The sequence below is a fragment of the Hibiscus syriacus genome, unplaced genomic scaffold, assembly GCF_006381635.1.
Source record: "Hibiscus syriacus cultivar Baekdansim isolate YM2019G1 unplaced genomic scaffold, ASM638163v2 tig00110283_pilon, whole genome shotgun sequence".
NCBI classification, from domain to species: Eukaryota; Viridiplantae; Streptophyta; class Magnoliopsida; order Malvales; family Malvaceae; genus Hibiscus; species Hibiscus syriacus.
The window spans coordinates 501352-528657 of NW_024062661.1; the positions used below are offsets into that span (position 1 = coordinate 501352).

The following is a 27306-nucleotide window of genomic DNA, read 5'->3' on the forward strand; positions in this document are numbered from 1 at the left end:
TGGAATCTATTTCTTTTAATTGAATTGATCTTTGTGAAATTAACTTGATCCAAATAGATGGCATTTAGTTGATCCGGATGGGGTAAGCTATTTATTCTATTTTCCATTTTCCCACGCGAATTGGTTTTCAGATTTGAGGAGGAGGTTGAGAAATTGGATTTGGGATCTCTTTTATTTCTTTTTCACAACGAACTCCAATAACAATAGAGGGGGAGGATGAGAAATTTTAGAGATTCAAAATCACTCGCCTCTGTTATTCTTCTTAATAATTCCTTAATTTGTAACCAAAGCTTTGCTTAGCTTCCACGGTTTCCTCTTATTGTACATTAAGGCTTTCTCGATATTCGATCTTCCCAGGAACGCTCTTCAGGGGTTAGTTTCTCTTTTTACATGTGCAACGTGGTTTTTCTTTAGTATAAAATTGCATTGTTCAATGTTTTTGGTATTTAATTGTTTCTATTAGTTTTAGACAAGAATTTATACGTAATTTGGAAATTTCAATTAGAATTTTGTTGTAAAAAATTGGATTTTTTTCCTTCATCATCTTAAAATCCAGTTGCTTGTTTTATTATTGTTTTGTTAGTGTTTTATTATAGCAATTCTGCATGCAAAATTGGTTTCTACTTGAAAAATTCAACGAGAAACTTGTAGCCCAACCTTTTTCTCCTGTGCAAATTGAATTTCTGGTACTTGCATGTTTAATCTATTATACTAGCAGTTTCAGGATTTTGCATAAAAATTTCCCTTTTTTATTTTATTTGTTAAATGTTTTTAGAGTTTAAGAAGGATTTGAAGTAAATTTGAAGCAGTAATGTGGTTCAGTTACTTGAGGAAGAGGCTTCCTGGTGGGGACGCTGACATTGAGAATCATGAAACATCAGGTTTAAATGATTTAAATGAACCTCTATTGAAGTGTCGCAATTATGACGACAAACATTCCGAGGTGATTTCGTGGTTGTTTTTGCTAAATGTACCTTTTTGCGAATTGTTTTTTTTTTTTGGGGGGGGGGGGGTTGGGGTATTTCAAATGTTAAATTTGCTATCTTTGATGTTGTATAGGGGCATAGGTCAAAGGAAATAACGGACGAAGAGCGAAGGAAGGTAGATCTTCAGTGGGAATCTTTGTTCTCCAACTCGATTACGCAGTGGACAAACTGGATGGGTGTGGTTTCTTAGTTATGGATATGAGATTTTGTTGCTTATTATGTCTGTAATTGCCGTTTCAATATACTTTTATTGAATTGTTTCTTTCTGTTGTTGGTGGCTAACTTTGAAAATTAAACCACTAAGCTAGCCTCTGTGTTGATATGTCGGTATCTAGATCACTGATCATGCAATTTGGCCATGCTAGAGTCTAGACATGAATATTTTTGTGCTGTTGCACTAACTTTAGCACAGTGTTTCTACCGTTCCCAACATCTTCTGTACATGTGACGAAGATTCCCCTGATAAAAGGTGCTGTTGGGGGGGTTGGGGGGGGATCTCTCTCCATCAATGTAGTTAATAGAAACGCAAATACTCCATTACTATTTCTTTTGGTCATTGGTATTGTTTATGCAGCACATGATTTCATAACTTGACATGCATTGATATATTAATGGAGAAATTTGTGTTTATTTTAGAAAAGAGAAATCTAGACCTCCAAAGAGAATTTATAAAAACAGAGAATCATTATGTTCTAGACCTGTTTCTTCCATTGTTAGGTTCTCTATGCGAACTAGAAAGGTTCCTGATTGGTGGCATTTTTTTTACAGGATGGACTAAATGCATATTAAAATGCATTTTAAACTTATACAACAAGGTTATAGTTTGATATATAGACATAGAAGTTTCTCTTTAATTTCGTTATATAATAAATTTATATGCTCTGAATAAGAAACTTGTGTTGAATATTCTAGAGGGCAGACAACATTATTGAAAGTTGATGGCAGCCGGCTGCTGCAAATTAGAATTCAAAGTTAGGCATTATTTTATTGAAATAGAAATAGGGTTAATTACAAGATTAATCCCAAAGTTTCAACTATAAATACCCTAGTTCATTTAGCTTCAAAATCATCCAAAAATCATTTATTCCTTCCTATACTAGAGAGCTTTCTTGTGAGTAATGAGTGTTTTGTAAACACCTGTAAATTTTATCTCTTAGTAAAATATCTGCAGTAGCCCGGAGACGTAAGCACAATTGGTTGAACTTCGTTATCAATTTTCGAGTATTATTTTTCCGCTTTTATTTCGCATTCTCACTAATCTGGTTATAGGAAAATTACTCGTACTAGTTTATTTCCTAACAACTGGTAATCAGAGCATTTGGTTGTGAATTTTGTCAATTTTTGTGAGGATACTATTCATGTGAATAGTAAATTTCGTGAATAGTGAAATTTTGTCGGCGATACGAATTTGTCGACGGAGTTGTTATAATACACGATGGTTCGCACAAATTGTCAGAAACGATCCGAAGTAGCCAGATTCGAGTGGGAGCGATGGCTGCAGACGAAGGGAATGTGAAAATTGAAAAGTTCGATGGTGCGGACTTTGGCTTTTGGAAGATGCAGATCGAAGATTTTCTGTACCAGAAAAATCTATATCAACCCCTCTCAGGAAAGCAACCAGAGGGCATGAAGAATGAAGACTGGGCTCTTCTCGACTGACAAGCCCTCGGAGTTATCCGACTGACGTTGTCCCGAAATGTTGCTTTCAACATAGCAAAGGAAAAGACCACGGCGTGTCTTATGGCGGCTCTCTCCAGTATGTATGAGAAGCCATCGATCTCAAACAAAGTTCATTTGATGAGGCGATTATTCAATTTGCGGATGACGGAAAGGGCATCGATGACACAACACCTAAATAAACTCAACACAATCACAACTCAGTTGAGTTCAGTGGAAATTGAATTCGATGATGAAGTTCGAGCTTTAATTCTCTTATCATCTCTACCAGACAGTTGGAATGCTACTATTACAGCAGTTAGTAGCTCGTCGGGAAATAGTAAATTGAAATTCGACGATGTTCGGGATCTGATACTGAGCGAAGAAATTCGACGGAGAGAATCGGGTGAAGCATCAACCTCCTCAGCCTTTCACACGGAGTCCAGAGGGAGAACTTCATAAAGAAATTCAAATCATGGCAGATCGAAATCCAGACGGGGAAAATCAAGAACGGGAAAGAAAAATTTTACCTGTTATAATTGTGGCAAGAAGGGTCACTTTAAAAGAGATTGCCGAGCACTGAAGAAAAATACCGGCGCACAGGAATCTGCCAACGTGACAGAGGAGACAGGTGATGCCATGATTCTAAGCGTCAACAGTCCGATTGAATCATGGATCTTGGATTCAGGGGCATCTTTCCACTCCACCCCATGCCGAGAAATCATGGAAAATTATGTCAGTGGTGGTTTTAGGAAGGTACATCTAGCTGATGATGAAACCTTGAAGATCGTCGGAAAAGGAGACATCCGACTAAAGTTACCAAACCAGACCACCTGGAGGCTGAAAGGAGTGAGACATATTCCTGGCCTCAAAAGAAATTTGATTTCTGTAGGACAGCTTGATGGTGAATGATTTAGCACAACCTTTTCAGGCTGTGAATGGAAGATTACCAAAGGAGCACTCGTCATTGCTCGTGGTAAGAAAACTGGTGCTCTCTATATAACCTCAAATTTAGAGAATATAATTGCAGTAGCAGATGTTGATGGAAAATCAAACCTATGGCACCAAAGGCTTGGCCATATGAGCGAGAAAGGGATGAAGACACTTTTGTCAAAAGGGAAGCTGCCGGATCTAAAGAATGTAGATGTCGGACTATGTGAGGATTGTATCTTTGGCAAACAAAAGAAAGTCAGCTTTGCAAAGATTGGCAAGACTCCCAAGGCAGAAAGGTTAGAATTAGTTCATACTGATGTATCGGGATCATCCCCAGTTCCATCTCTTGCAGGCTCACTATATTATGTCACCTTCATCGATGATTCAACAAGGAAGGTGTGTTTATTTTCTGAAGAAGAAATCAAAAGTCTTTGATACCTTCAGAAAATGGAAGGCCATGGTGGAAAATGAGACTGGTTTGAAAGTCAAGTGGTTGAGGTCTGACAATTGAGGAGAGTACAGAGACAGTAGATTTAGAGATTTCTGCGTAAACAATGGGATCAAGATGGAGACAACAATTCCCATAACACCGTAGCAGAATGGCGTAGCAGAGCGCATGAACAGAACTCTGAATGAACGTGCTAGAAGCATGAGGATACATGCCGGATTGCCCAAATTTATATAGGCTGAAGCTATCAACACTGCAGCTTACTTGATCAACCGTGGGCCTTCAGTTCCTTTGGATGGCAGAATACCAGAGGAAGTTTGGAGCAAGAAAGAAATAAACCTTTCACACTTAAGAGTGTTTGGTTGTATTTCTTATGTACACATAGATTCTGCTGAAAGAAGTAAGCTTGATGCCAAGTCCAACAAATGTGCCTTTGTTGGTTATGGCGGTGATGAGTTTGGTTACCGGTTTTGAGACTACGAAAATCGAAAGATCGTCAGAAGCAGAGACGTCATTTTCAATGAAAATGTGATGTACAAAGACAAGTCAACCGCAGAATCAAGTAATACCGAGGCTGAAACAAAGGAATTTGCTGAGTTCGAGGAGATTTCTGGAAATGATGTTCAGATCACTCCTGAAGCAGTTCAAGAAGAACCATGCACACCAGAACTGAGACGCTCCTCCAGAATTCCTAAACCAACCCAACGGTATTCTCCTTCTTTGCACTACTTGTTGCTGACTGGCAATGGTGAACCAGAGTGCTATGATGAAGCAATGCAAGTGGAGAATTCAGTCAAGTGAGAGTCTTCAATGAAATATGAGATGGACTCGCTTATGTCAAATCAGACGTGAGAATTAGCTGAATTACCACCAGGCAAGAAAGCGCTCCACAACAAGTGGATTTATAGGATCAAGGAAGAGCACGATGGGAGCAAACGCTACAAAGTGAGATTGGTTGTCAAAGGTTTTCAGCAAAAAGAAGATATTGACTACAATGAAATTTTCTCTCCAGTCGTGAAACTGTCTACAATCAGACTGGTGTTGAAAATTGTAGCTGTAGAGAATTTACATCTTGAGCAGTTAGATGTAAAGACAGCGTTCCTTCATGGTGATTTGGAGGAAGAAATCTATATGAGGCAGCTAGAAGATTTCATAAAGGCAGACAAGAAAAACATGGTATGTAGGTTAAAGAAGAGCTTGTATGGTTTAAAACAAGCTCCTAGACAGTGGTACAAGAAGTTTGATAGTTTCATGGGTAGCAATGGTTTTACCAGATTCCAAGCAGACCATTGTTGCTACATCAAGAGGTTCGACAATAGCTTCATTATTTTATTGTTGTACGTTGATGATATGCTCGTTGCAGGCTCAGACATGCAAGAGATTATACACTTGAAGCAAGAATTGTCGAAGCAGTTTGCTATGAAAGATCTGGGCGCTGCCAAGCAGATTCTTGGGATGAGGATCAAGAGAAACACAAAGTTGGGGATTTTGATGTTATCACAGGCTGAGTACATCAACAAAGTACTCTCCAGGTTCAACATGCAAGATGCTAATCCAGTAAGTACACCTTTAGGTGTTCATTTCAGACTCTCCAAAGACCAATCACCAAAGACGGAGGAAGAACGTGCACACATTGTGAAGGTGCCGTATGCCTCAGCAATTGGAAGTCTGATGTATGTCATGGTTTGTACCAGACCAGATATTGCTCAAGCAGTGGGAGCTGTTAGCAGGTACATGAATAGTACACTAGGAAGCAGTCAAATGGATCCTCAGATATCTGCGGGGTACCACAAACAAAGCACTTTGTTTCAAAGGTGGAGATACGATACTGACAGGCTATGTAGACGCTGACTTAGCCAGAAATGTCGACATCAGAAGAAGCACTGCAGGGTATGTCTATACTCTCGAAGGAACTGCAGTGAGTTGGGTTTCTCAGCTACAGAAGATAGTTGCTCTCTCCACAACTGAAGCAGAATATGTCGCTATTACAGAAGCCAGCAAGGAGATGGTTTTGCTCCAAAGTTTCTTGGAAGAGTTAGGCAAGAAACAAGAAAACAATGTCTTGCGACAGTCAAAGTGCTATCCATCTAGCGAAGAATCCGTCTTTTCATTCCAGGACGAAGCATATACAATTGCGATATCATTTTATTCGATCTCTTCTGGAAGATGGGATTTTGAAACTTGAAAAGATCAGTGGAGCTCAAAATACGGCAGACATGTTGACAAAGACGGTGACCACGGACAAACTGAAGTTGTGTTCAACTTCAGTTGGCATGCTAGAATAACAAGACCAGAAATGTTGTTGCATTGATCGAGGTGTGAAGACATATTAAAATCAGTCTTCAAGTGAGAGATTGTTGAATATTCTAGATGGCAGCCGGCTGCTGCAAATTAGAATTCAAAATTAGGCATTATTTTATTGAAATAGAAATAGGGTTAATTACAAGATTAATCCCTAAGTTTCAACTATAAATACCCTAGCTCATTTAGCTTCAAAATCATCCAAAAATCATTTCTTCCTTCCTATACTAGAGAGCTTTCTTGTGAGTAGTGAGTGTTTTGTAAACACCTGTAAATTTTTTCTCTTAGTAAAAGATCTGCAGCAGCCCGGAGACGTAAGCACAATTGGCTGAACTCCGTTATCAATTTTCGGGTATTATTTTTCCTTCTTTTATTTCGCATTCTCACTAATATGGTTATAGGGAAATTACTCGTACTCGTTTATTTCCTAACAACTTGATGTGCATATAATTGCCTGCATTCATGATTACTTGGCTTTCTGCTGCATACATAATGTTGTATTGCTCATTCGTTGTCAAGTTCTTTGTTCTATTCAGCTTCTTGTAATGGTGGGAATTTAATAGCAGTTCAGTTACTGACAGTTCAATCTTGGCTGTTCCAGCTAACATTGTCCAAGGATCTGGAACATCTATTGTGCAACTTTTTCGTGTACATTTTAACATCCAACATGGACAAAACCAGAAAGTTGCTGCACCTGTTCTTAGTCTTTTACAGGTATAATCCGCATTGCTCTTTTCCAAAGCATTTTTTTTATTTGAATGGACTTTTCTAAGTGGGGATAGAGGAGGGTGGGGTGGGGGGAAGGGGTTAACAGAGACACTTCTGGAAGCTTCTGCTGCTCAAATTGGCTAGTTATGAGCATCTACTCCGTTTGTCACTAGTTCCATAATTGTTCGCTCTAGTTTTGTGAAAGAAAAACTAATAAACAGAATCAAACTTCATAAGTGTGTCATTGTGGCAGAAAGAGAAACTAGTAAATATAATCTGGTTATCTTGAGTACTGAAAATCTAAACCAGACTTCAAGCCAGGTTGAGAGTTCACTTTTAGCCGTTACAGTTTTCCTAAGTACTATAGGATCCTGACAAATACTGTATGTAAGAAAACATCTAAAAGAAAGAAAAGTTATTCATTTTTACCGGAATTGAAGTTGGTCCTGAGAATGAGCTTGGAGAAATAAGTGAAGCTTATGAGCAAACAAATCTTTTCTTGTAAATGAGTACTTGACTAGGCCAATAGCACAAGTCTTATGTGCTTGGGGTTATTCAGTCGTGTCCCTTTAAAAGGCCTAATGGCCTTATCATCATTGACCGTTATCTTTGGTTTTTTGATGTTTTGAATATCGTCCTGTTGTAGAAAGAGAGGCTGAAAAGGCTACAGAAACGACTAGAAGTCCCCTTTGATGGATCTCAGCTGGAGCATCAAGTAGGTTTTGTTATAATCAGTATGCTTGTCTATTTGTTAATCATTCTTCCATTTTTTAAAATTATTTTCCATGAGCTTTAGTGTGCGTAATGCACTTATGATAAAAATGGAAGATACACAAAATAATAAGATGCTTCATGGTACTATGGCTGATTATGTAGTCATTTATGTTCATTGGACTGGCAGGATGCTCTTTGGCAGTTATGGAGATTGGCTTACCCTAACAGGGAGCTTCCATCTCTTAAATCCGAGCTTTGGGGTGACATGGGATGGCAAGGGACGGACCCTTCAACAGATTTTCGGTATGCCAGGTTGTCTCGTTTGGGTTCTCTATTCCTCTGTGATGCTTATTTATGTTATTTCGACACTATTTGAAGGGGCGGAGGATTCATATCATTGGAGAATCTCATCTTTTTTGCCAAGAACTATCCGGTTTGTAACCTTTTCCTTACCCAGATTACATCTTGTTGATTAATGATCCACCATATGGAATATTTGGGAACCGACTGACTTTTGTAATGAAGCATTTCTTGTGTATCTTATTTCATTAATATGCTTCAGACAATTATTTTGTTCATTAGCATGAATTACAGCCATGGTTGGTCATACTCTGAATTTGGTCTTTCCTTTTAACAGGAATCTTTCCAGAGTTTGTTGCACAAAAAAGATGGAAACCGGGCTGATTGGGAATATCCGTTTGCTGTTGCAGGCATCAATATTTCGTTTATGTTGGTACAGATGTTGAATCTGCGATCAGGTAATGGACTTTCAGAACTAGTTAAATACTTAAATTGTCTGCTGTTTGACTCTGAAAACTAACACTAATTATGTTGTATCTGTAGGAAAGCCATCAAGCCTGGCTGGAATCCGTTTTCTGCAACTACTCGGTGAAGATGAAACAGCATTCGACAATCTTTTTTGTGTGGCCTTTCAGATGATGGATGCACAATGGCTCATTAAACGAGCTTCATACTTGGATTTCAACGTAAACTAGTCCTGCGAATGATCCTATCCAGTGCCTCTTGAGCTCTATCTTCGTATCAAAATTTTCCATGTTTCTTGAGCTTTATATTTATATCAGTGTTTTCCATCTTTTGTTTCTTTTTTACAGGATGTTCTGAAATCAACAAGAAAACAGTTAAAGCGTGAACTCGAACTCGATGGTGTCGCTAGCGTGAAAGATCTACCGGCTTTTAATATGCTGAGAAGCAGAGAAGGTAACTAATAGTTGAACCCAAATAGATAGATTCTTGGCTTCTTCATTTACAGATCTATAATCAAATACATGACCAGTGAAAATATTATTTTTAATTTTATAGCATATGAACTTTTATTAATAAATTAGATCATTTATGGTAACTTGTTAGATAGCTTTAAATATAAAAGCTTTCTTATGCATATGTGACTGACTGAATAACCAACCGTATCTGTAGGCCGGGCCCGAGAAGCCAAGATGCTTACCACTTAGAATTGGCTGAACACTTTTGAGCAAGATTTATGGGGCAGTTCTACGGTACAACCTAAAATTTAAGGTTAAAAATCGGTAGAAATGAGGTGCGACAATAAATGAGACAAAAACATAACATTCTTCATAACATTTTAAGTTGCAACTGAAAATATTACGGAGGAGATCACATTTTAAGTTGCGTCCAACATAAAATGTTATGTTTTTGTCACATTTTTGATTGCATCCCATTTCTGTCGATTTTTAGTCTTAAATTAGGATGTCTTATTTTAGAATTTCCCATATTTACAAGGATTCGATAACATCACAAGAAATCAACATCCTTTCAAAAAAAACATAATACGCCACTATATTCATGCTTGTATATTACTTCAGCTAAGTGAAATTGAAGTGATGTATTAGCTGATCAAATTTGATTCCAAAGCTTCATCTTTCAATGTTGAAAAGAAAAGGTTTCAAAACAGTAAAATTCAGTCGTGTAGTGAAAAGAAATGATACTTTTACATCATCAATATCATTTCCTTTAAAATGAAATGAAAAAAAGGGGAAAAACAGTCATGGAAGAGAGATAAAGCTTGCACCTAATGGGATCTCTCAAACTTTTTCAAAAGAAAATCAATGTGATCATTAACCTTTTTTTCATTCAATATTGTTCTTAAACTGACAAACAAAGGCAATTTGATTATTTGACTAATAGAATTAAATGTTGATTTTGACGGTATTAACATGGGAATTGACGATGTTGACGTGATAATTTAAGATGGTTAATGACATGTCAGATGAGTTAAATTATTTTTTCTCATTAAGTTTGCGGGTCAAATTAATTTTTTTTAAGTTCAAGCACTCATTTAATTTTTATAAAATATAAAAAATATTAAAAATAAAAATAAAAATACTATTTTTTTTAAAATTGTCTGTGTGCTTGTGATCAATATATTCCTTCTCAATGGCATAATTGTGTGGCAATACTGTTGTGTTTATGCTATCCAAACTGATGCGAGTTGCAATGATAATGCACAGGAAGGGGAAATGATGAAAGCTGTAGTGTACCTTGAACTTGACGTTCAGGTGAAACGGCTGCAACTCGTGTCAATAATGTAATCCTTTGGCAACTATAGGGACGTTCTCGTGACCAGGCCCTGCTTCTTGCCGACAATTGACATGCTTTTCCTTCATATTGATGAGTAACACCCTGACTGTTTACCGAACGTTCTAATCATGTAATTGCTTCTTCCACCCTTTCATGTTTCAATACTTATGCGTACGAGGTAATGAAATTTGGACTCTAAATTTACCTTTTATAGAAAGGTTTGGCTACTCTAGGCTACCACCGTTAGGTTATTGCCTCAACCATGTTTGTTCATCAGGTCACCTGTTTCAGCTGCTAATGTAATAGTGCTCTAAATGTTATTAATCGATTCAATTATCCAGAATTCAATATTCATACTTATTTAATAATGTTAAGCCAATAGTTTGGTTATTTGATGTTTGTTGAACATTTTGCAGACTGCGGTGATCAACTCAAAGCTTTGTGATCATCCGTTTTGGATAGGCTTTGTAGCAATGTCGTCCTTGAACTCCGAGGAAACATTGATGGCCGGTGAGCAATTAAAGAAGCTGTGTGGCTGCATTGCAGATAGCAAGGGTTAGCTTCAAAAATCATGCTTTTATCAATCAAGCTGTAAAACTACTATTTCATGTTGGTTTCCCCTTTCCACATAACATTTTCGATGGCAAGCGGAAGGCCGCGACATGCAATCTTATCATTGCAAGAGTGGGACGACCCTCACCTCGACGACCCTTGCCTATACTATATACTAAAGCTGCTAAAGAAAAAAATATAAACTGAACTGGCTTGAAATGCATGATCCCGGACTAGAGTCCTCTAGGAAGAGCCGGGCTATTTGTTCTGAGCATTTTGTTTAACATGCAAACCTATCACAATTGCGAATGGTATCCAAAGGGAGCAATGTGTCGACAACATCGTTAAACTAGATAAAACGGTAGTTTAACAACGGTGGACGACTTTATGAGTCTATAATCGATCAGAAAAAGATCGTATCGGAAACTTAATTGCTGAGCCACATGCCTCAGACCACGACTACCATAAATGTAAGCAACAGAATGGATTACCATCAATGTAAACATTTTCTGAATACTCAAAACTAACAAATTTAACTTAATTTTATTATGGGCCAGTTTAAAATGAGCCTAAATGACACAAATTAGATTATATTTTAAACTGTTGATCTTCGAATAAAAAACACGCTCTCTTTTCTCCGTTTAATAGAGAGCAAGGCTGTTAAACTCTTTTTAAAGATTTTTCTTTCAAGATAACTCGGTTATTAAACGTCAAATTTTAAGCATATCTTGTAAACAAACGACGATGATCTGAATCGTTGAGATGCTGCATGAACAGAATGATACACTTTCCAACAGACTAACCTGCAAAAAACCTATCAACAATAAGCAACAACTAGTAGATGATGCACTGATTAGTGGAGAGTGGAGGTCCGCATTTACCAACTTCAAGTATCAATTGAAGAGCACTTAAATTAAAGACTAAACAACAGATGTTATAAAAGAACATAGAAGCAAACAATAGATGTACACTAACCAGTAGAAAAACAGAGTGAAGTAAAGTGCAAAACCAAATTAATATTTTATTCAAGTAATAACGAAGGTGATCGGAGTTGAACTGTGTATTTATCCCCTTTTTGGGGTCTCAAAATTAATATTTTATGATTACAAATAATAAATAAGTATGTTAGAGTTAAGATATAATTAATAAGTGTATTTAGGATAGGACTCTGCTTTTGTTATGGACAATGAATTATACGTACACCACTATATAAGTCACTCAAGTCCTTCAACGTCTGTTCTCCTCCTTGGTCAAAACAAAAGCATGGCAAGTTTTGTTTCCTCGTCTATTCTCCTCCTCTTCCTGTTCTTTCCCATCGTCATGCCACTGCCTCTGTCGACAAATTCACGTTGGATTGTTGGCGAGGGAGGACTACGCGTTGGATTGTTGGCTAGGGAGGACTACGCGTGAAGCTGGCGTGAGTGAACTGGTCATCTCACTCAAAACTGATGCTTGCCGAAGGGCTCGGCAAGCAGCCTATGGATACGATCGCCAAACAGATTGTGTCAATAGGGTTCAACTGAGTTAGGTACACTTGGCCAATCTTTCTCATCACCAATGACTCGTTGGCTTCCCTCACCGTTAGACAATCGTTTCAACAACTCGGCTTTGTTAAATCCATTTCCGGAATCCAAGCCAACAACCCTTCCATCATCGATGTTCCCCTCATCACAGCTTATCAGGTATGACAGATTTTCCAACTCCTTGTTTTCTCCCATTAGCATTGAATAAACATGTCTCAAACTTTATGCCATTGATTTATTGATTGATATTTATATTTCAGACGGTGGTGTCAAGCTTAGGGGAAAACAATTTGATGGTCATACTTGACAATCACATAAGCAAATCCGGTTAGTGCTGCAATAATTTAGACGACAATGGTTTTCTTCGGTGACAAATACTTGATCCGGATCAATGGACCACTGGGCTGACTCGGATGGCCACCTTATTCAACGGTGTCACCAACGTGGTCGGTATGAGTTTGAGGAACGAGCTAAGAGGCCCGAAACGGAACGTAAACGATTGGTATAACTTATAAGTACATGCAGAAAGGAGCCGAAGCAGTACAGTTGTTAAACCCGAATGTTCTCGTTATACTTTCTGGATTTAATTTTGACGGAGACTTTTCATTCATCCAGATTCAACCGGTAAAACTCACGTTTAGTGGGAAACTAGTATTCGAGGCGAATTGGTATGGATTCTCCGATGGGCCGCAAACATGGGTGACCGGAAATCCAAGCGAAGTTTGTGGCAGAGTGGCGACATACATGATGAAGACATCCGGGTATTTGGTTGATCAAGGAACCAATGTCAATGGCAATAGGTACTAACTGCTTCTTGGGTGTGGCAACTGAGCTTGACCTGGATTGGGCCTTGTGGACACTAACAGGGAGCTACTATGTGAGAGAAGGAGTCGACAGGTTAAACGAGAACTAGGAATCTTGGATTATAACTGGTGTGCACCCAGGAATTCGAGCTTCATACAAAGAATTTCAGCTCTCTAAGTTCCATTCCAAGGTAAGCCGACGTATATGAGTTTCTTTTTATTCGAGATTGACGATGTTAACCAAAAACTTGATGTAAATCTTTTGTTATTCCGCAATGATATATGCAGGCCCAGGTTTATCAGAAGCCAAACTGCACAAAGTGATCTTTGATCCCTTAACGGGGCTTTGTATCACAAGAAAATCATTCGCCCATCGGTTGCGGTTAGGTCCCTGCACCGACTCCTACCTTGGAGTTACTCCTCCCAGAAGACTTTACCGGTAACAGGAACACATTTCTATTTACAAGTCGGCAAATCCGGGACATCGGCAAAACTTGGCAACTTCTGCACAGACTCGAATTCGAAATGAGAAATGATATTCGATTCCAAGATGCATCTCTAGGTTAAACTCAGAGATGACAAATTCGTTTGCCTTGATGTAGCGTCAGACAACACTATCGTCACAGACAGTTGCAAATACATAAATAAAGACAACACATGAAACCCTTCGAGCCAGTGGTTCAAACTTATTGACAGTACAAGGAGCAAGACAAGCATTTAGTTTTAGTTTTATTTATTTCGAAATGTATAGGAATTAGGTTGGTAATAGTGATACAAAATCCAGTTAATTGGATCAATGAAGGTAATTATTTGTTCTTTTACATAGATTGACTAGCAATACGTCTTCCGAACTAAAATTTAAGTCGACTCAAACAACTCTATTTGAATAAATAAAAATTTAAAAAGATTAATTTTTAAAAAACAAAATCTTATTCATTCTTAATCAAATGTACACAACCAAGATAATGTCATTGTTATGCCTCACGGTATATGCAAAGATCATCTCCACCATGCTACAAACATTCTTCAGCTGTGTAAAAATCATTCAATATTTCACTCTTAATGTCTTCTGGTAATGGAGCAGAAGGACCAGCCTTGGAGTAGAACCTGGCCAAAGACCTGGTCGCCTTTTCGTCTAAACTTTGCGACATCCTTGGGATCCTCCTACAGCGATTCACGAAGCGTCTTCACTACTTCTCTAACTGACTTTACATAGGCCTTTGGTAACACTTTTCCGGATTTCGTTTTCTTATTAGGATCCAGCAATGACTTGATAGCCCCTACAACTCCATCATCCTCTTCCTTTCGGTCATCTGATTCAGCCCGTACCGGTAATATTGGAGTTAAAACATAGTTGAAGTTCACAACAGCCAACAATGAAGCAGCGGTGCTTGCTATTATGTGGCGACGACTCGATAAACAAGATACAACAATGTAACACCTGACCTGCAATTTACCTGCATTGTTGCAGAAAAGAAAACAGTCAAAAAATAATCAAAATTGATCAGCAACAAATTTGTACATCCGGTAACCGCACTAGACGAAGAGGCCATCCTAAACTCGAGACTTTGCTTAAGGGACATCAAGAGCCTTCCACTTAATCAGCAACAAACACTGGTGCAAACAAAGCTTAATGAAGGCAAATCAGAAACATAAACATAAACAATCAAGTATTCAAATATACCAGCACTGCAAATTGCACTCCCAAAGAGAACTTAGATTCAAACCATGGATACGACATCGTCGGGAGGGATAATCACCAACCTCGAACATGGACACAAATATTTTCTCCAAGATTAAGAGCCATTTTATGCTGCAAGATTAAGAGACTGACTGTTGGTTTCCCTGGAACCTTTTAGATGACGACGGCTAGTTGGATTAAGGTTGCATATTAGGTTATAGAGTTTTGACTTGGGCCTAAATTTAAGCTAGCCTGTTTGTAATTTGAGATTAGTTGTAAACATTGGTTTTGGATTTTATGTATTGGGCTGAGTAGCTGAGTCAGATTAGATTTGGATTATATAAATGTATATATTTATTTTAATAAAAATATATTTTTTGGATTTTTATATTTGATATAAATATTGGGCTTTGGTTTTAAAATGGTCCGGATAAAAATGTTTATTACATTTTTTACTTAAAAGAATTTAAAAACATTAAGGGTAAACAACACCATTAGTCACTAATCTATTTCGTTTTTCCAAATTTGGCCAATGAATTAATTTTTTTAGCAAAATATTTATTAATGTTATTTTTTTTAATTTTGATCATCTATCATTAAAATAATTACATGAACCTTCAACAAAATGTGAACCTTTTTAATAAAATTAAAAAAGGTCATGTTAATTAGTGATGATGAAAATTTGAACATATTATAATCACCAGTAACTTTTAATGTTGATGATCAAAATATAAAAATATATAATATTAATTAGACAATCAAAGTGAAAAAAATTATCTAAACAATTGAGTCGATGGTTTCACGAAACGATAAATAGCAACAAAAAAGTAAAATTCCAGTAGGAAGGAACAGATGATTGGCCCCGTCAAGCACCATTTTCTTGGTTGCTGTTTGTTTCCCGGGATTCTGGTACAAACCACTTGTTAACTCGTGACCTAGCCAAGACAACCTGCAGATAAACGTTACATAATATCACAGCCTGTTGGATTTTTTAACTTTTTAAACAATGAAAGTTTAAATATTTACCTGTTTATCCCAGTCAGTCTTCCAAGTGATGATAACAAGTGTAACAGTTTGAACGAATGTTCCCAGCAACATGCCAACCCAAACACCCTGAAAAACAAAAACAAAAAATCTCTTTATGCATACGTGAAATGGAATGTAAAAATGACTACTAGGATCAGTTGTGGTGAAGTCAAAACCATAAAATAATGACCGTGTTTAGGGGAATTAAATTATAAAATTTTAGGGACGAAAATGGATTATAAATAGAAAATACAAAAAAAACTAAAATATATGAAAATTTGAAATTTTTAGGGAAGATTCCCTCGGTCTATCACCGGCTGTCACAGAGACTATTTAAACTGTTGATGTGAATTACTACTGTTAGATTTGCATGGAAAAGTTATGGGAAAATCACCTTGACTCCCAAGCCGACTACATATCCGAGCACAACACCGATTGGAATGCCAATTAAATAGTACGAAGCTATGTTAACCCATGCCACAATGCTTTGCCAACCAGCACCGACAGCAACTCCTGTTGAAAACATATCATTCACAATAAGCAAAACTATATATTCTATTTAATACATTAATATATTTAGTCTATGTTATTCTGATTCTTCATTTTCCTTAAGTTTCTAATACGGAAATATTACTCTCCATGGACACGTACCCGTACCTGGTACTCACACTCGAATACAGATTCAGTTGCATGTAATCTATTAAAGAACAAATCTACTGAAAAAATTACCAGAGAGGACAGGCTGAACACTGTTAAGAAGTATGGAGCAAGCCAACAATGGAGATAAATCGGCAACTGCATTAGCCACTTCTTCGCTTTCGGTGAATATGTAAGCTAAACGTCCCCTGAGGCATAAGAATATCAGAAACAGCACAGATCCAATGGCAAGCGATGTAAGGGTCGTGGTCATAATCGAGAACTTGGCACCCTTTGAGCTTCCTCTTCCAAGTTCATTTGACACCCTAACACTGTTAAATTTCCAGGAAAACAAACAACATTTCAACTTCTACCAAACAAAACTACACTAATCCATGCTCTGGTCCAAGCATTAAGCATAATAGTACCTTGCTGCAGCTAAGAAACCAAGTGATATCATCATCTCCCATCCATTAATGTTGAGACTGTGAACAAGTACATACACGTATTAGTTGCGAAAAAATAAACACAAAGTGAAACTGCTAAAGCTGAAATGGTGTCCAAAATACTTACCAAATGGCAAGAGCATCAATTGCAATCTCAGCATTTTGCATGTTTCCAGTTAGAAGAACCAAGATTGTATTGTACCAGAGCTCAAGACTGAAAACAAAAATGGAATTTTCATGTTTTTACTTCATAATTAATCCAGAAAGAGCAGTTCTTTTAAGCTGACAGAAACCTTACCAAAGCATAGCACCAGATGACAGAGATAGCTTTACAACAGGCAATAGATCCTTGAAAGCCAACATTGAGAAACCCTTCCATGTATCTTTACAGCCTCCACATGTAACAAACAAAAGTTGACCTATATTTGGTATCCAATAGGCCAAAATTGTGGATAACAAAGCCCCGCCGAGCCCATACTTGAATTTCACGGTCAAAAGCCATGAAAGAAAGATGTGGATTCCAATACTGAATGCTGCTAAGTATGCAATAATCATGTTCTTGCTCTGTGCTTGCAGGAACATTTGGCAAGTAAATGATATGATGAATGAAAGCACGACGAACACGAAGAAACGACCGATATATCCAGCCACTCTCGCTATCTCTTCGTCCTGGCCTAAAGCTAGTAAAATCGGGGTAGAGAAGATGTATAAAGGAAGAAGACACAAGGCAGTTGCAAACAAAACTATCCAAGATCTTTGAAGGTATATCCCGAGCATATGGTATTGTTTTGCTCCATATGCTTGACCACAAAGTGTTTCCAATGCACTGGCCATTCCAAGCTGCATAAACAAAAGTTTCAAACCTGGAAAACTGGAAATATACATCAACCTGAAAAGCATGTGCATACCAGAACGCCATTGCCGAACCTCAAAAGGACAGTGAAACAAAGTGAAAAGGCAGCAAGCTCAGTAGGACCAATGTGACCAACAAAAGCTTGACTGATTACAGTGACACCAAAGGTTGAAAACCTGGTGAAAATTGCAGGGCCAGCGACAATCCACATCTTCTTCATCTCAGTCCATAGCTTGTCTTTGAACTTAACATCTTCATTTTCATTCTCTTTACCATCTATTAGCAGCTTCTGGTTGAGATCACCTTCCATTGTTACGAGTCACGACCTGTTTACTGATCCCCAAACCCTTCTCCTTTTCAAGCTAGCTTTGATTGTTCTAAAGAATACGATAAAAAAAAAACTCAAAAATTACATCATGAAAAGAAATAATAAATACCTAATTATATTATAAAAAACTGAATACCACATCACATATAAATATTAAAATTTAAATAGCAAATATTATATTTTCAAAAATCAAACTAAGAAGCAAAGTCAATATTTGATGGGTATATGAAAAAGGGAAGATTCAGCTCACCATTAAAGAGAAAAATTTGATCACGGCTCACTGCCCCTACGTCATCCGAGTAGCTTTTATTTTGAATGTATATTTTATATTTTATATTGTGGTACAACGGATTAGACTAGAACTTGCCTTTTTCTTTTAATTAACTCAATTAAAAAGAATTTTTAATTTGTAATATTTTATATAATGAATATATGATTTTATATATTAAGGATAAACATTTGATTTAGTCAAGTTGAATTAACTGAATATTTTTTACAAATCATATTTTAATATTTTATCATTTAAATTTTATTTGATAAAAGTTTAAATCGAGTCAAAATAAATATATTTACTTAAATTAAATTAAATGAAAAAAATAAAAGTACATAAATCAGAAAATATATAAAAATTTATTTTAATATTAACATATATATACATATATATTAACAATTTATTTGATTTAAGTATTTGATTAAATACTAATAAAATAAAACAGAATAATTGAAACATAAAAATAGTAACATTTAATTTAAATTCTCTTAATTACTATTTAATCAAATATTTTTAAAAAAAATATGCTGCGTAAGCGGGTGAGTAAACTCTAGTACAGTATAAAAGTTAAATAAATTAAATCCACAATTTAATATAATTTTTTTTCTAATTTTTAATTAAAATAAAACTTATCAAAATATTCTTTATCAATGATATTAAAATTGTAGATCTATTTAAGTACGTCTAAAAACCTTGCAACTTAATAAATTAGGTAAATTACATGTTTAATACCTAAATTATTTTTTAATATGTTTTGATACTTAAACTTTTTTTAAAAAAATTAATCTAACATGTAGTTTAATTTTTATTTTAACGAAACCAATGTACGTGACCTTTTTTATAATTAAATTACATCATTCATCACTCAACTATGTTCTCATTATTTTAATCACTAAAATTTAAAAAAATTAATTTAACTACTCAACTCTTAAATTGTTAATTTTTAAATCACTTTAATTTATTTTATTAATATTTTGTGTTATGAAATTTTTATTATTATTTTATTAATATATAAATAATATTAATTAATTAAATTTAAAATTATATTCAAAGCACAAACCCTAAATTACAAATCTCTCACCTCACCCTCATGACCTCTTCAACCCGCCTCTTTCTTTTTTATTCTAATCATATATTAATAAAATAATAACTAAAAGATACCACATTATAGAAAATGTTAATAAAATAAATTAAAATGATTAAAATATGAATAGTTTGGAAGGTAAAAGAGTAAAATAAAAAAAATTAGATTTTAATGACCAAAATAAAAGTAAAAACATAATTGAGTGATAAATTATATAATTTATTTATAAAAAAATGTCACAATTTCGTTAAATTTTTAACGTCATGTATCAAAATAAAACCTAAAGTAAATTTCAGGTATAATTTTGAGAAAAATAAAATTTAGATATCAAAATGAAACAAAAATAATAATTTAAGTACTAAACATGTAATTTATTATAAATTAAATAAGTATTTTTTTTATCACTCGATCATACTCAAAATTTTAAATTTAGTCGATATATTTTAGATTAGTATAATTTTTTTCTATGATAATCTAAACAGTTAATAAAATCGTTAAGAACATCTGTTTCATCAACAACAACAAAATCTGACGAGTCACAATACTTGATCGAAATAATTGAAAGGGTTTGTTATTTGCACCAAGTATTAATATTATAATGTGAAAAACAAAGGGTAACGGGGACCAAAACCATAATTTGACCCATTATTATTTTTTAACATGAGATAGCGATCTCTCAGAAATTCGTATTGAAGTATCTCACGATTCACGAAACCAAGCGAGTACAATAAAGCATAAAGACTCCAACCCGATGAGTAGTTTATTATATAAAGCATAAAACATGGTTTAGCAAAGCGATATTCTGATTAAGAAAAATAAAAACAAAAACAAAAATGGATTGGCATAATCTATAATTAAAAGGAAAAAAAAAGAGACAGAGAGAGCTTACAAGATGATATCCCCTGGAGAAGTAAAGAAGCAGCAGCTGAAGAAGAAGAAGAAATAAGGTTAGGAACTTAGGGTTGTGGATAAAAGAGGAGAGTAACCCACCGTTCGAGGGAATAACTGAGTTGGGGGAATAGGTAGTGAGTGATTTTAATGGTGGTTGTTTAAACCAATGGCACCAACAAACTCCACGTCCTCCACTTAGTGTTTTCAGACATTAAAGGCGGTTTACATCGTGTTCGTTTTACGATGCCAAAATCTTATTTAAGTTACTGTCGGAAAACTACGTCCCCTTTAACAACTGGCACCAATGGCATCTGCCATTCAAATCCCCCCTCACAAGCTGTCGTAACGTTAATCCGTCACTCTTGAATTTAATGTAGCTTTTGTCTCTCCTATTTATCCCTTTACAATTCTATCATATTTCTACCACCATTGACTAATAAATCATTTTTGGAAATTGCCTAGTCTATAATTATTTTTAATAGAAATTATTAACAAAAAAATATATATAGAATTATAATGAAGGTTTATTATCAAAATCCTAGAATAATATATAATTAGGATGTTTTTCTATAGTCACTGACACAATAAATTAGTCATTTGAGATCATATAAATATTATATAAGAAAAAAATTAAAATTTCAATAAAATATTCAAACAAAAATTGATACGAACAAAACTGACTGCATCAACAAACGTACAATAAAAGGAGATATAACTATTGAAATATCACCGAAAAACTACAAATGAGAGCTGAACAAAGTGAGAAAACTATCCACAAACGGAACTATGCATCCAGATCTAATCTATGGTCCAAAACAAGAAAGGTCAATAGGATAACAAACAAGTGTCATATTAATCAGTCGATATAACATCAAATCCAATCATTAAAAAAAAGACCAAAAACTAATAAAGAATACAAAAATGAATTAAAAGATAAAGAAAAACGTGTCATAAAGACAAAAAACGTTATGACCGCAAAAAAACATGCTATAAAATTAGAATTATTGAAAACTAAAAAATAAAGGAAAAACAAAAACATAATAGAAAAAAAAATGAACCACCAACATTAAAACTAATGACTAATGAATAATGTATGGCTAGTGCTGTAGTACATAACTATATTTAGGTTAATCATTTATGTTTTTTTTTCAAATAATTTAAATTTTAAGTCTTTAAATTAAAATATTTAAATAATATTAAAAAAGTTAAATATTATAATATAGAAAACATATCAAAGTGCTTCTAAAAATATCATTGACATAAAAGTAATAAATGTTTTTAAATACATTTTTCTTTTAAATTTAATATATATTAATATTATTTATGCTTAAAAATATTTTTAGCTCATAAAATATTTTTCAATAACAATAAAATTATAACTTTAAAAAAATGAATTACACGCAATCATTTAAATTAAATCTTCTTTTAGAAAAAGGCTATCCCACTTTGTTGCATGTTTTCTTTTCACTTAATTATTTACAAGTTCATGATCACTGGCTACCACAAAACATTTTCAGAAAAGTCCAATTATTGTGACAAGTGTTGTAATTATTAAATTAGAAATTCAATAAAGTTTGTTTTAATTAATATAGTAAGATTGTCCTGTCTTTGGCGGGTTCCTTGAAATAATTATTCATGTACGTTGCTTAGGGATAAATATGAGTTAAGTTCGAATTTTCGATCAATTTAATATTACTTGAAAAATGTAAATCCAATATCCAAAATTTTAATGAGGCACGTGATAATATTTTTATGTGTATAATTCTTTTAAATGAATTCATAAAAAAATAAATTAATAATTATTATTATATAAAAAAGTAAGTGTTGATTTTTTTTTTTTGATCCTTCTTATATTGTTGTTTTGATAACTTGAAGTGTGGCATTATTTTTGAAGTAGTGAAATTGAAGTTTGACCTAAAAATGTTCACTTAATTTTCTCATATGACAAGTAGGACCATGAAAAGGGTGGAGAATATAATTATAATACAAGGAATGGCCCAATCTTAAAATAAAGTTATAGCCACCGTGTCTTCTAATATTGATTTGATGTTTTAATATATATATATATATATATGATTTTATCGATAATTTTTAGAGTTGGTGATTAAAATTTTTAATTGATATCTATTGTCTTCTTTAAATTATGAGTTCAAAGCCTATTAAGAGTAAAATTTCACAACCCTTAGATATGAATTATTTAAGAAAATAATATTTTTTGAACAATTCGTACCTAGAGGGAAGGAAAGAGGAAGAGAAATTATACTACTAATGAGTATTGAGTCCACAATTTAAGAAAGAGAACAGGTGTCAATTAAATTTTTTTAATAATTTATTTTAGAGATTATTGAAAAAAACAATACAATAAAAACTTAGATAATCAATATCGTGGATTATATATAATGCATGGTTACCATATATTCTAAATATAAAGTCCAACACTTTTGTTTTTATTTATTTATTTTATTGTCACACCCCGATTTCCATTGCTTAAGTTAATCTATTTTAATGGAATAGTATTGAAGACCAAATTGTTAAATTTAGAAAATTTTGGGGGCGTTTACAAACTTTTTGGCTGTTTGGGAGTTGGAACATGATTGTTCAATAGACCTTTGTAAAAAAAAAGGTGTTATCGTCGAAGGATGCAAAAGACCCCCAAAAAAATGGGAATTCCATAGAATTCCTTCAGCCTCATCATCCCTCATTCATCGACCTACGGCTAATTGTGGCATTCATCGCCGTTAATAACCGCACCGGTGTCATCTCAAGAGTAAACCACGATCGTCGTGAAATTAAAGGAGGCCATGCGAACCATTAGTCTTTGATCTCAACCACCAATTATTGATGAGCGTCACTGTCGGCATCAGTCGATGCGTCGCCTCGTCCCGAGAAAAACCAGTGTGTTGAAAACATATTGATATTTCGATATAACAAATTAAGTTAAATGAATTTTAAGATTTCCAAAAATGATTTTCTAAGTATATTCGATATAATTATTCGAATATCAAAACATTACTCAAAATATTTCAAAAATCATTTTTAATCCTTACTTAAGTGTAAAATTAAGTTTTAATCTTAAAACAATTTCAAAATAATCTTTCAAAGTATTTCGAACCATTTCAAAGCCAAAAATTCCAGATTGCTCAGAGGGAACCGATTCCCCCCCAAGGGGGTACCGATTCCCCCCTGAATGGTTTGGCTCCGAGATTTCCAGAATGCTCGGAGGGAACCGATTCCCCCATAGGGGGTACCGATTCCCCCTTGTTCAAACGGTCGAAATATTTGAATTTTATACTTAGGGAACCGATTCCCCATAGGGGGTACCGATTCCCCCCACGCTCCAAACTGTTTTATTAATTGTTTCACACTAAAACGGCTATATGATCTTCACTAATCATCCCCAACGTTCAGAAGAGATTCAAGGTGTATTTAAACAAGTTATGAAGCCCTTGATCAACAAGAAATCATAGAGAAACAAGAGAGAAAGCTTCAAACACCAAGTTTGTGCAAATCAAGCCAATTTTCCTTTCAATATTCATTTTGCTTTCAAGAACACCATTTGTGCTCATTTGTAATTATCTTTGAGTGTTCTTTTCTTGTTCTAGAATTGTGCAAACATCTTACCTTGTGAGGTTTTCTTGTAAGTTTGCAAATTTGTAATCTTCTCTTTGGGAAAAAGAGTGTTCTCAAGAGTTGGGGTATACTCTTGAGGGATTTTGTAAAGTTATCTCTTTGGCCTCAAAAGAAAGAACAAATTAGTAAATTTGTTGGAAAATCCTTAGTGTGGATAGCTAAGGTAGTGGACGTAGACTTTGTTTGAGAAAGTCGAACCACTGTAAATCGCTGTGCAATTACTTTCAATTTTTCTGCAAAAGCTTCCACGAAATTTTTAATTGCCAATTCACCCCCTCTTGGCCGATTCCGTCGATCGATTAACTCAACAATTGGTATCAGAGCCTAACTCATTTGAAGGTTTAATCGCCTCTTGAGTCGATTCGGGAAGAGTTATATCAATTATTAAAGTCATCAATGGCCTCCGCTTCAAACTTCGACTCCGGTCTCGATTCGATGCCCGTCAACAAGCCTCATTTCTTCAATGGAGCTAACTATGCCTATTGGAAGAATAGAATGATGTACTTCATTCAAGCAAGTGACATGGAAGCATGGAATGCTGTAGAAGAAGGATACATCAAACCTCTCACTCATCCAAGGTTGTGGAGTGAAGGAGAGACAAGAATGTTCCAGCTCAACTCCAAAGCCATCCATATTATTTTTTATGCTCTTGGACCAGATGAATACGAAAGAGTTTCATCGTGTACAACCGCCAAAGAAATATGGGACAAGCTTCAAGTCACACATGAAGGTACAGATGAGGTAAAGAAATCAAAAATTAGTATTCTAACGCATAGCTATGAAAATTTCAGGATGAAACCAAATGAAGACATCAAAGCTATGACGGATAGATTTTCAACGATTTTCAATGGTCTCAAATCATATGGAGAGATCATCTCAAATGAAAAGCTTGTGAGGAAGTTAGTCTACTCCCTCCCAAAATCATGGCAATCAAAGAAGAAGGCAATCATCGAGTCTAAGGACCTATCGTCCTTAACTCTTGAAGAACTTATCGGTTTACTCCTCACTCATGAGATGGTGCTTGAAGATGAGGTGGACCTTGATAAAGTTGAAGAGACACCAAAGGAAAAGGAGAAGAAGAAAAATATTGGAGTTGCTCTCAAATCCACAAAAGATGAGAGTGATTCTAATAATGATGACGATGACGAGGAAATGGCATTGTTTGCCAAACGGTTCAGAAAAATGATGAGACCTTACCAAGGAAGAAAATTCAAACGAAACGAAGGTCTCAAAAATGAACCAAAAGAGAAGGACCCAATCATTTGCTATGAATGCAAAAAGCGGGGGCATGTCAAATATGATTGCCCACAATTGAAGAAAAAGGGTCAATCAAAGAATAAGCACAAGGCTCATGTGGCTACATGGAGCGATGAAGAAAGTTCCGATGAAGAGGAACAAGAAGTAGCAAACTTGTGCTTGATGGCATTCGGGGAAGATTCTAAGGTAACCTCTAACTCATCCGATTTTGATGATTTATCTTATGATGAGTTATTTGAGGAGTACAATGGGTTGGCTTCGGATTATGAGAAATTGTTTCTAAAATATAAAAATGATGTTTCAAAATTGAAAAATGAAAACAAACTCATATCCAAAACCAACAACGATCTTGAAAGTAAAATCAAAGATTTGCAAATCAAACTAGAAGAGTTTGAAAAGAAAAATTTAGATTTGCAAAATTTACTTTCAAAGATCAATGATGATCATCAAAAGAAAATTGATGATCTTAAAACTTCTTTTGATAAAGTTGGAACAAAACATTTTGAAAAAGGTGGAAATTCAAAATCCAACTTTGTTAGAAAAAGTTTTAGAAACTACAATCATAGAGGTCCCCAAAGAACCTCTAATGGAAAAATCATTAGAAGTATGTGGGTTCCTAAAGAACTCATTACTACTAAAGATAAAAATATTCTACACAAATGGATACCTAAGGGGACTAGGATTTTGGAAACTAATGAATATGAACCCAAAAGAATTTGGGTACCAAAAATAAAAAATTAATCTATGTTTGTAGGGAAAGGAGCATTGCTACAAGGCACGGGAAACAAATTCAAATTCATGGTACCTTGATAGTGGATGCTCAAGACATATGACCGGAGACAAAAGCCGGTTCATTGAGCTTAACGCCAAAAATGGAGGAGAAGTGACTTTTGGAGATAATTCAAAAGGTCACATTGAATGTATTGGTACAATAGGTAATACCTCTTCCATACAAATTAAGAATGTTTTATATGTGAATGGATTAAAGCATAATCTATTTAGTATTAGTCAATTATGCGATAAAGGATTCAATGTCTTATTTGAAATTAATGGTTGTAAAGTCATTGACATTGCATCTAATCGGATTATGCTTGTTGGTCATAGAATAGGAAACATTTACATGGTGCATTTAGATTCTATTGATATGACTAATTTATGCCTAGTTGCTAAGGATGATCATGATAGTTGGTTATGGCATAGGAGACTAGGTCATGCTAGTATGAGTGTTTTGCAATGGTTAATTCAAGGAGACTTAGTAAGAGGGTTGCCTAAGCTTAAATTTGATAATGATAAAATCTGTGATGCTTGTGCTAAAGGAAAAAAAACGAGTTTCTTTTAAATCTATTAATGATGTATCAACTAGTAGAGTATTACAATTGATCCATTTAGATCTTTTTGGGCCAACTAGAACTACTAGCTTGGGAGGAAAACAATATGCATTTGTCTTGGTAGATGACTATTCTAGATACACTTGGGTTCTATTCTTAAGTACTAAAGATGAAGCATTAGAAAATTTCATCACATTTTCAAAAATAATCCAAAATGAAAAAGGTTACTCTATCACTAGTGTTAGAAGTGATCATGGAACTGAATTTGAAAATCTTGGATTTATTGAGTTTTGTAATTCTAATGGTATTAGCCATAATTTTTCAGCACCTAGAACCCCTCAACAAAATGGAGTTGTTGAGAGGAAAAATCGAACTTTAGAAGAAATGGCTAGAACCATGCTTTGTGAAAATAATTTGCCAAAATATTTTTGGGTGGAAGCCACAAATACCGCTTGTTATGTTGTAAATCGAGTAATGATTAGGCCAATTTTAAAGAAAACTCCATATGAAATTATCAAAAATAAAAAGCCCAACATTAGCTATTTTCATCCTTTTGGATGTAAATGTTTTGTTTTAAACAACGGTAAAGAAAAGCTTGGCAAATTTGATGCTAAAAGTGATGAAGGAATTTTTCTGGGTTATTCCTTAAATTCTAAAGCTTATCGTGTATTTAATAAAAGAACTTTAGTTGTAGA

General features: G+C 34.8%; 2 protein-coding genes and 2 pseudogenes across 2 annotated transcripts; 2 read left to right on the top strand and 2 right to left on the bottom strand.

Moving 5' to 3' along the window:
* The first annotated feature begins 93 nt into the window (after positions 1 to 93).
* On the top strand, positions 94 to 9368 carry LOC120116144 (ELMO domain-containing protein A-like). The gene is made up of 11 exons (XM_039136698.1): positions 94 to 372; positions 776 to 943; positions 1060 to 1162; positions 6926 to 7038; positions 7679 to 7747; positions 7934 to 8049; positions 8125 to 8179; positions 8384 to 8504; positions 8590 to 8732; positions 8859 to 8964; positions 9181 to 9368. Exons 2-11 carry the CDS (start codon positions 812 to 814, stop codon positions 9213 to 9215), a joined length of 993 nt encoding a protein of 330 aa, XP_038992629.1. The 5' UTR covers positions 94 to 372; positions 776 to 811; the 3' UTR covers positions 9216 to 9368.
* Positions 9369 to 12033: 2665 nt separating this feature from the next.
* Positions 12034 to 13901, top strand: LOC120116073 (annotated as a pseudogene).
* A 265-nt stretch (positions 13902 to 14166) lies between these two features.
* On the bottom strand, positions 14167 to 14656 carry LOC120116074 (annotated as a pseudogene).
* Positions 14657 to 15645: 989 nt separating this feature from the next.
* Positions 15646 to 20481, bottom strand: LOC120116143 (protein DETOXIFICATION 21-like). The gene is made up of 9 exons (XM_039136697.1): positions 20395 to 20481; positions 17878 to 18199; positions 17268 to 17809; positions 17097 to 17183; positions 16952 to 17008; positions 16617 to 16855; positions 16282 to 16400; positions 15888 to 15974; positions 15646 to 15810 (listed from the first exon to the last, which is right to left on the bottom strand). The coding sequence occupies exons 2-9, from the start codon at positions 18130 to 18132 to the stop codon at positions 15727 to 15729; spliced, it is 1470 nt and encodes a 489-aa protein (XP_038992628.1). The 5' UTR covers positions 18133 to 18199; positions 20395 to 20481; the 3' UTR covers positions 15646 to 15726.
* Between the last annotated feature and the right edge of the window lie 6825 nt (positions 20482 to 27306).

Coding starts and splice junctions, on each gene's coding strand:
- LOC120116144 (XM_039136698.1), top strand. CDS start 812: ATGTGGTTCAGTTACTTGAGGAAGAGGCTTCCTGGTGGGGACGCTGAC. Junction 8,180..8,383: donor TTTTTGCCAAGAACTATCCG/GTTTGTAACCTT, acceptor TCCTTTTAACAG/GAATCTTTCCAGAGTTTGTT. Junction 8,965..9,180: donor TATGCTGAGAAGCAGAGAAG/GTAACTAATAGT, acceptor CCGTATCTGTAG/GCCGGGCCCGAGAAGCCAAG.
- LOC120116143 (XM_039136697.1), bottom strand. CDS start 18,132: ATGGAAGGTGATCTCAACCAGAAGCTGCTAATAGATGGTAAAGAGAAT. Junction 17,009..17,096: donor ATTGATGCTCTTGCCATTTG/GTAAGTATTTTG, acceptor ACTTGTTCACAG/TCTCAACATTAATGGATGGG. Junction 16,401..16,616: donor TGTTCAGCCTGTCCTCTCTG/GTAATTTTTTCA, acceptor TGTTTTCAACAG/GAGTTGCTGTCGGTGCTGGT.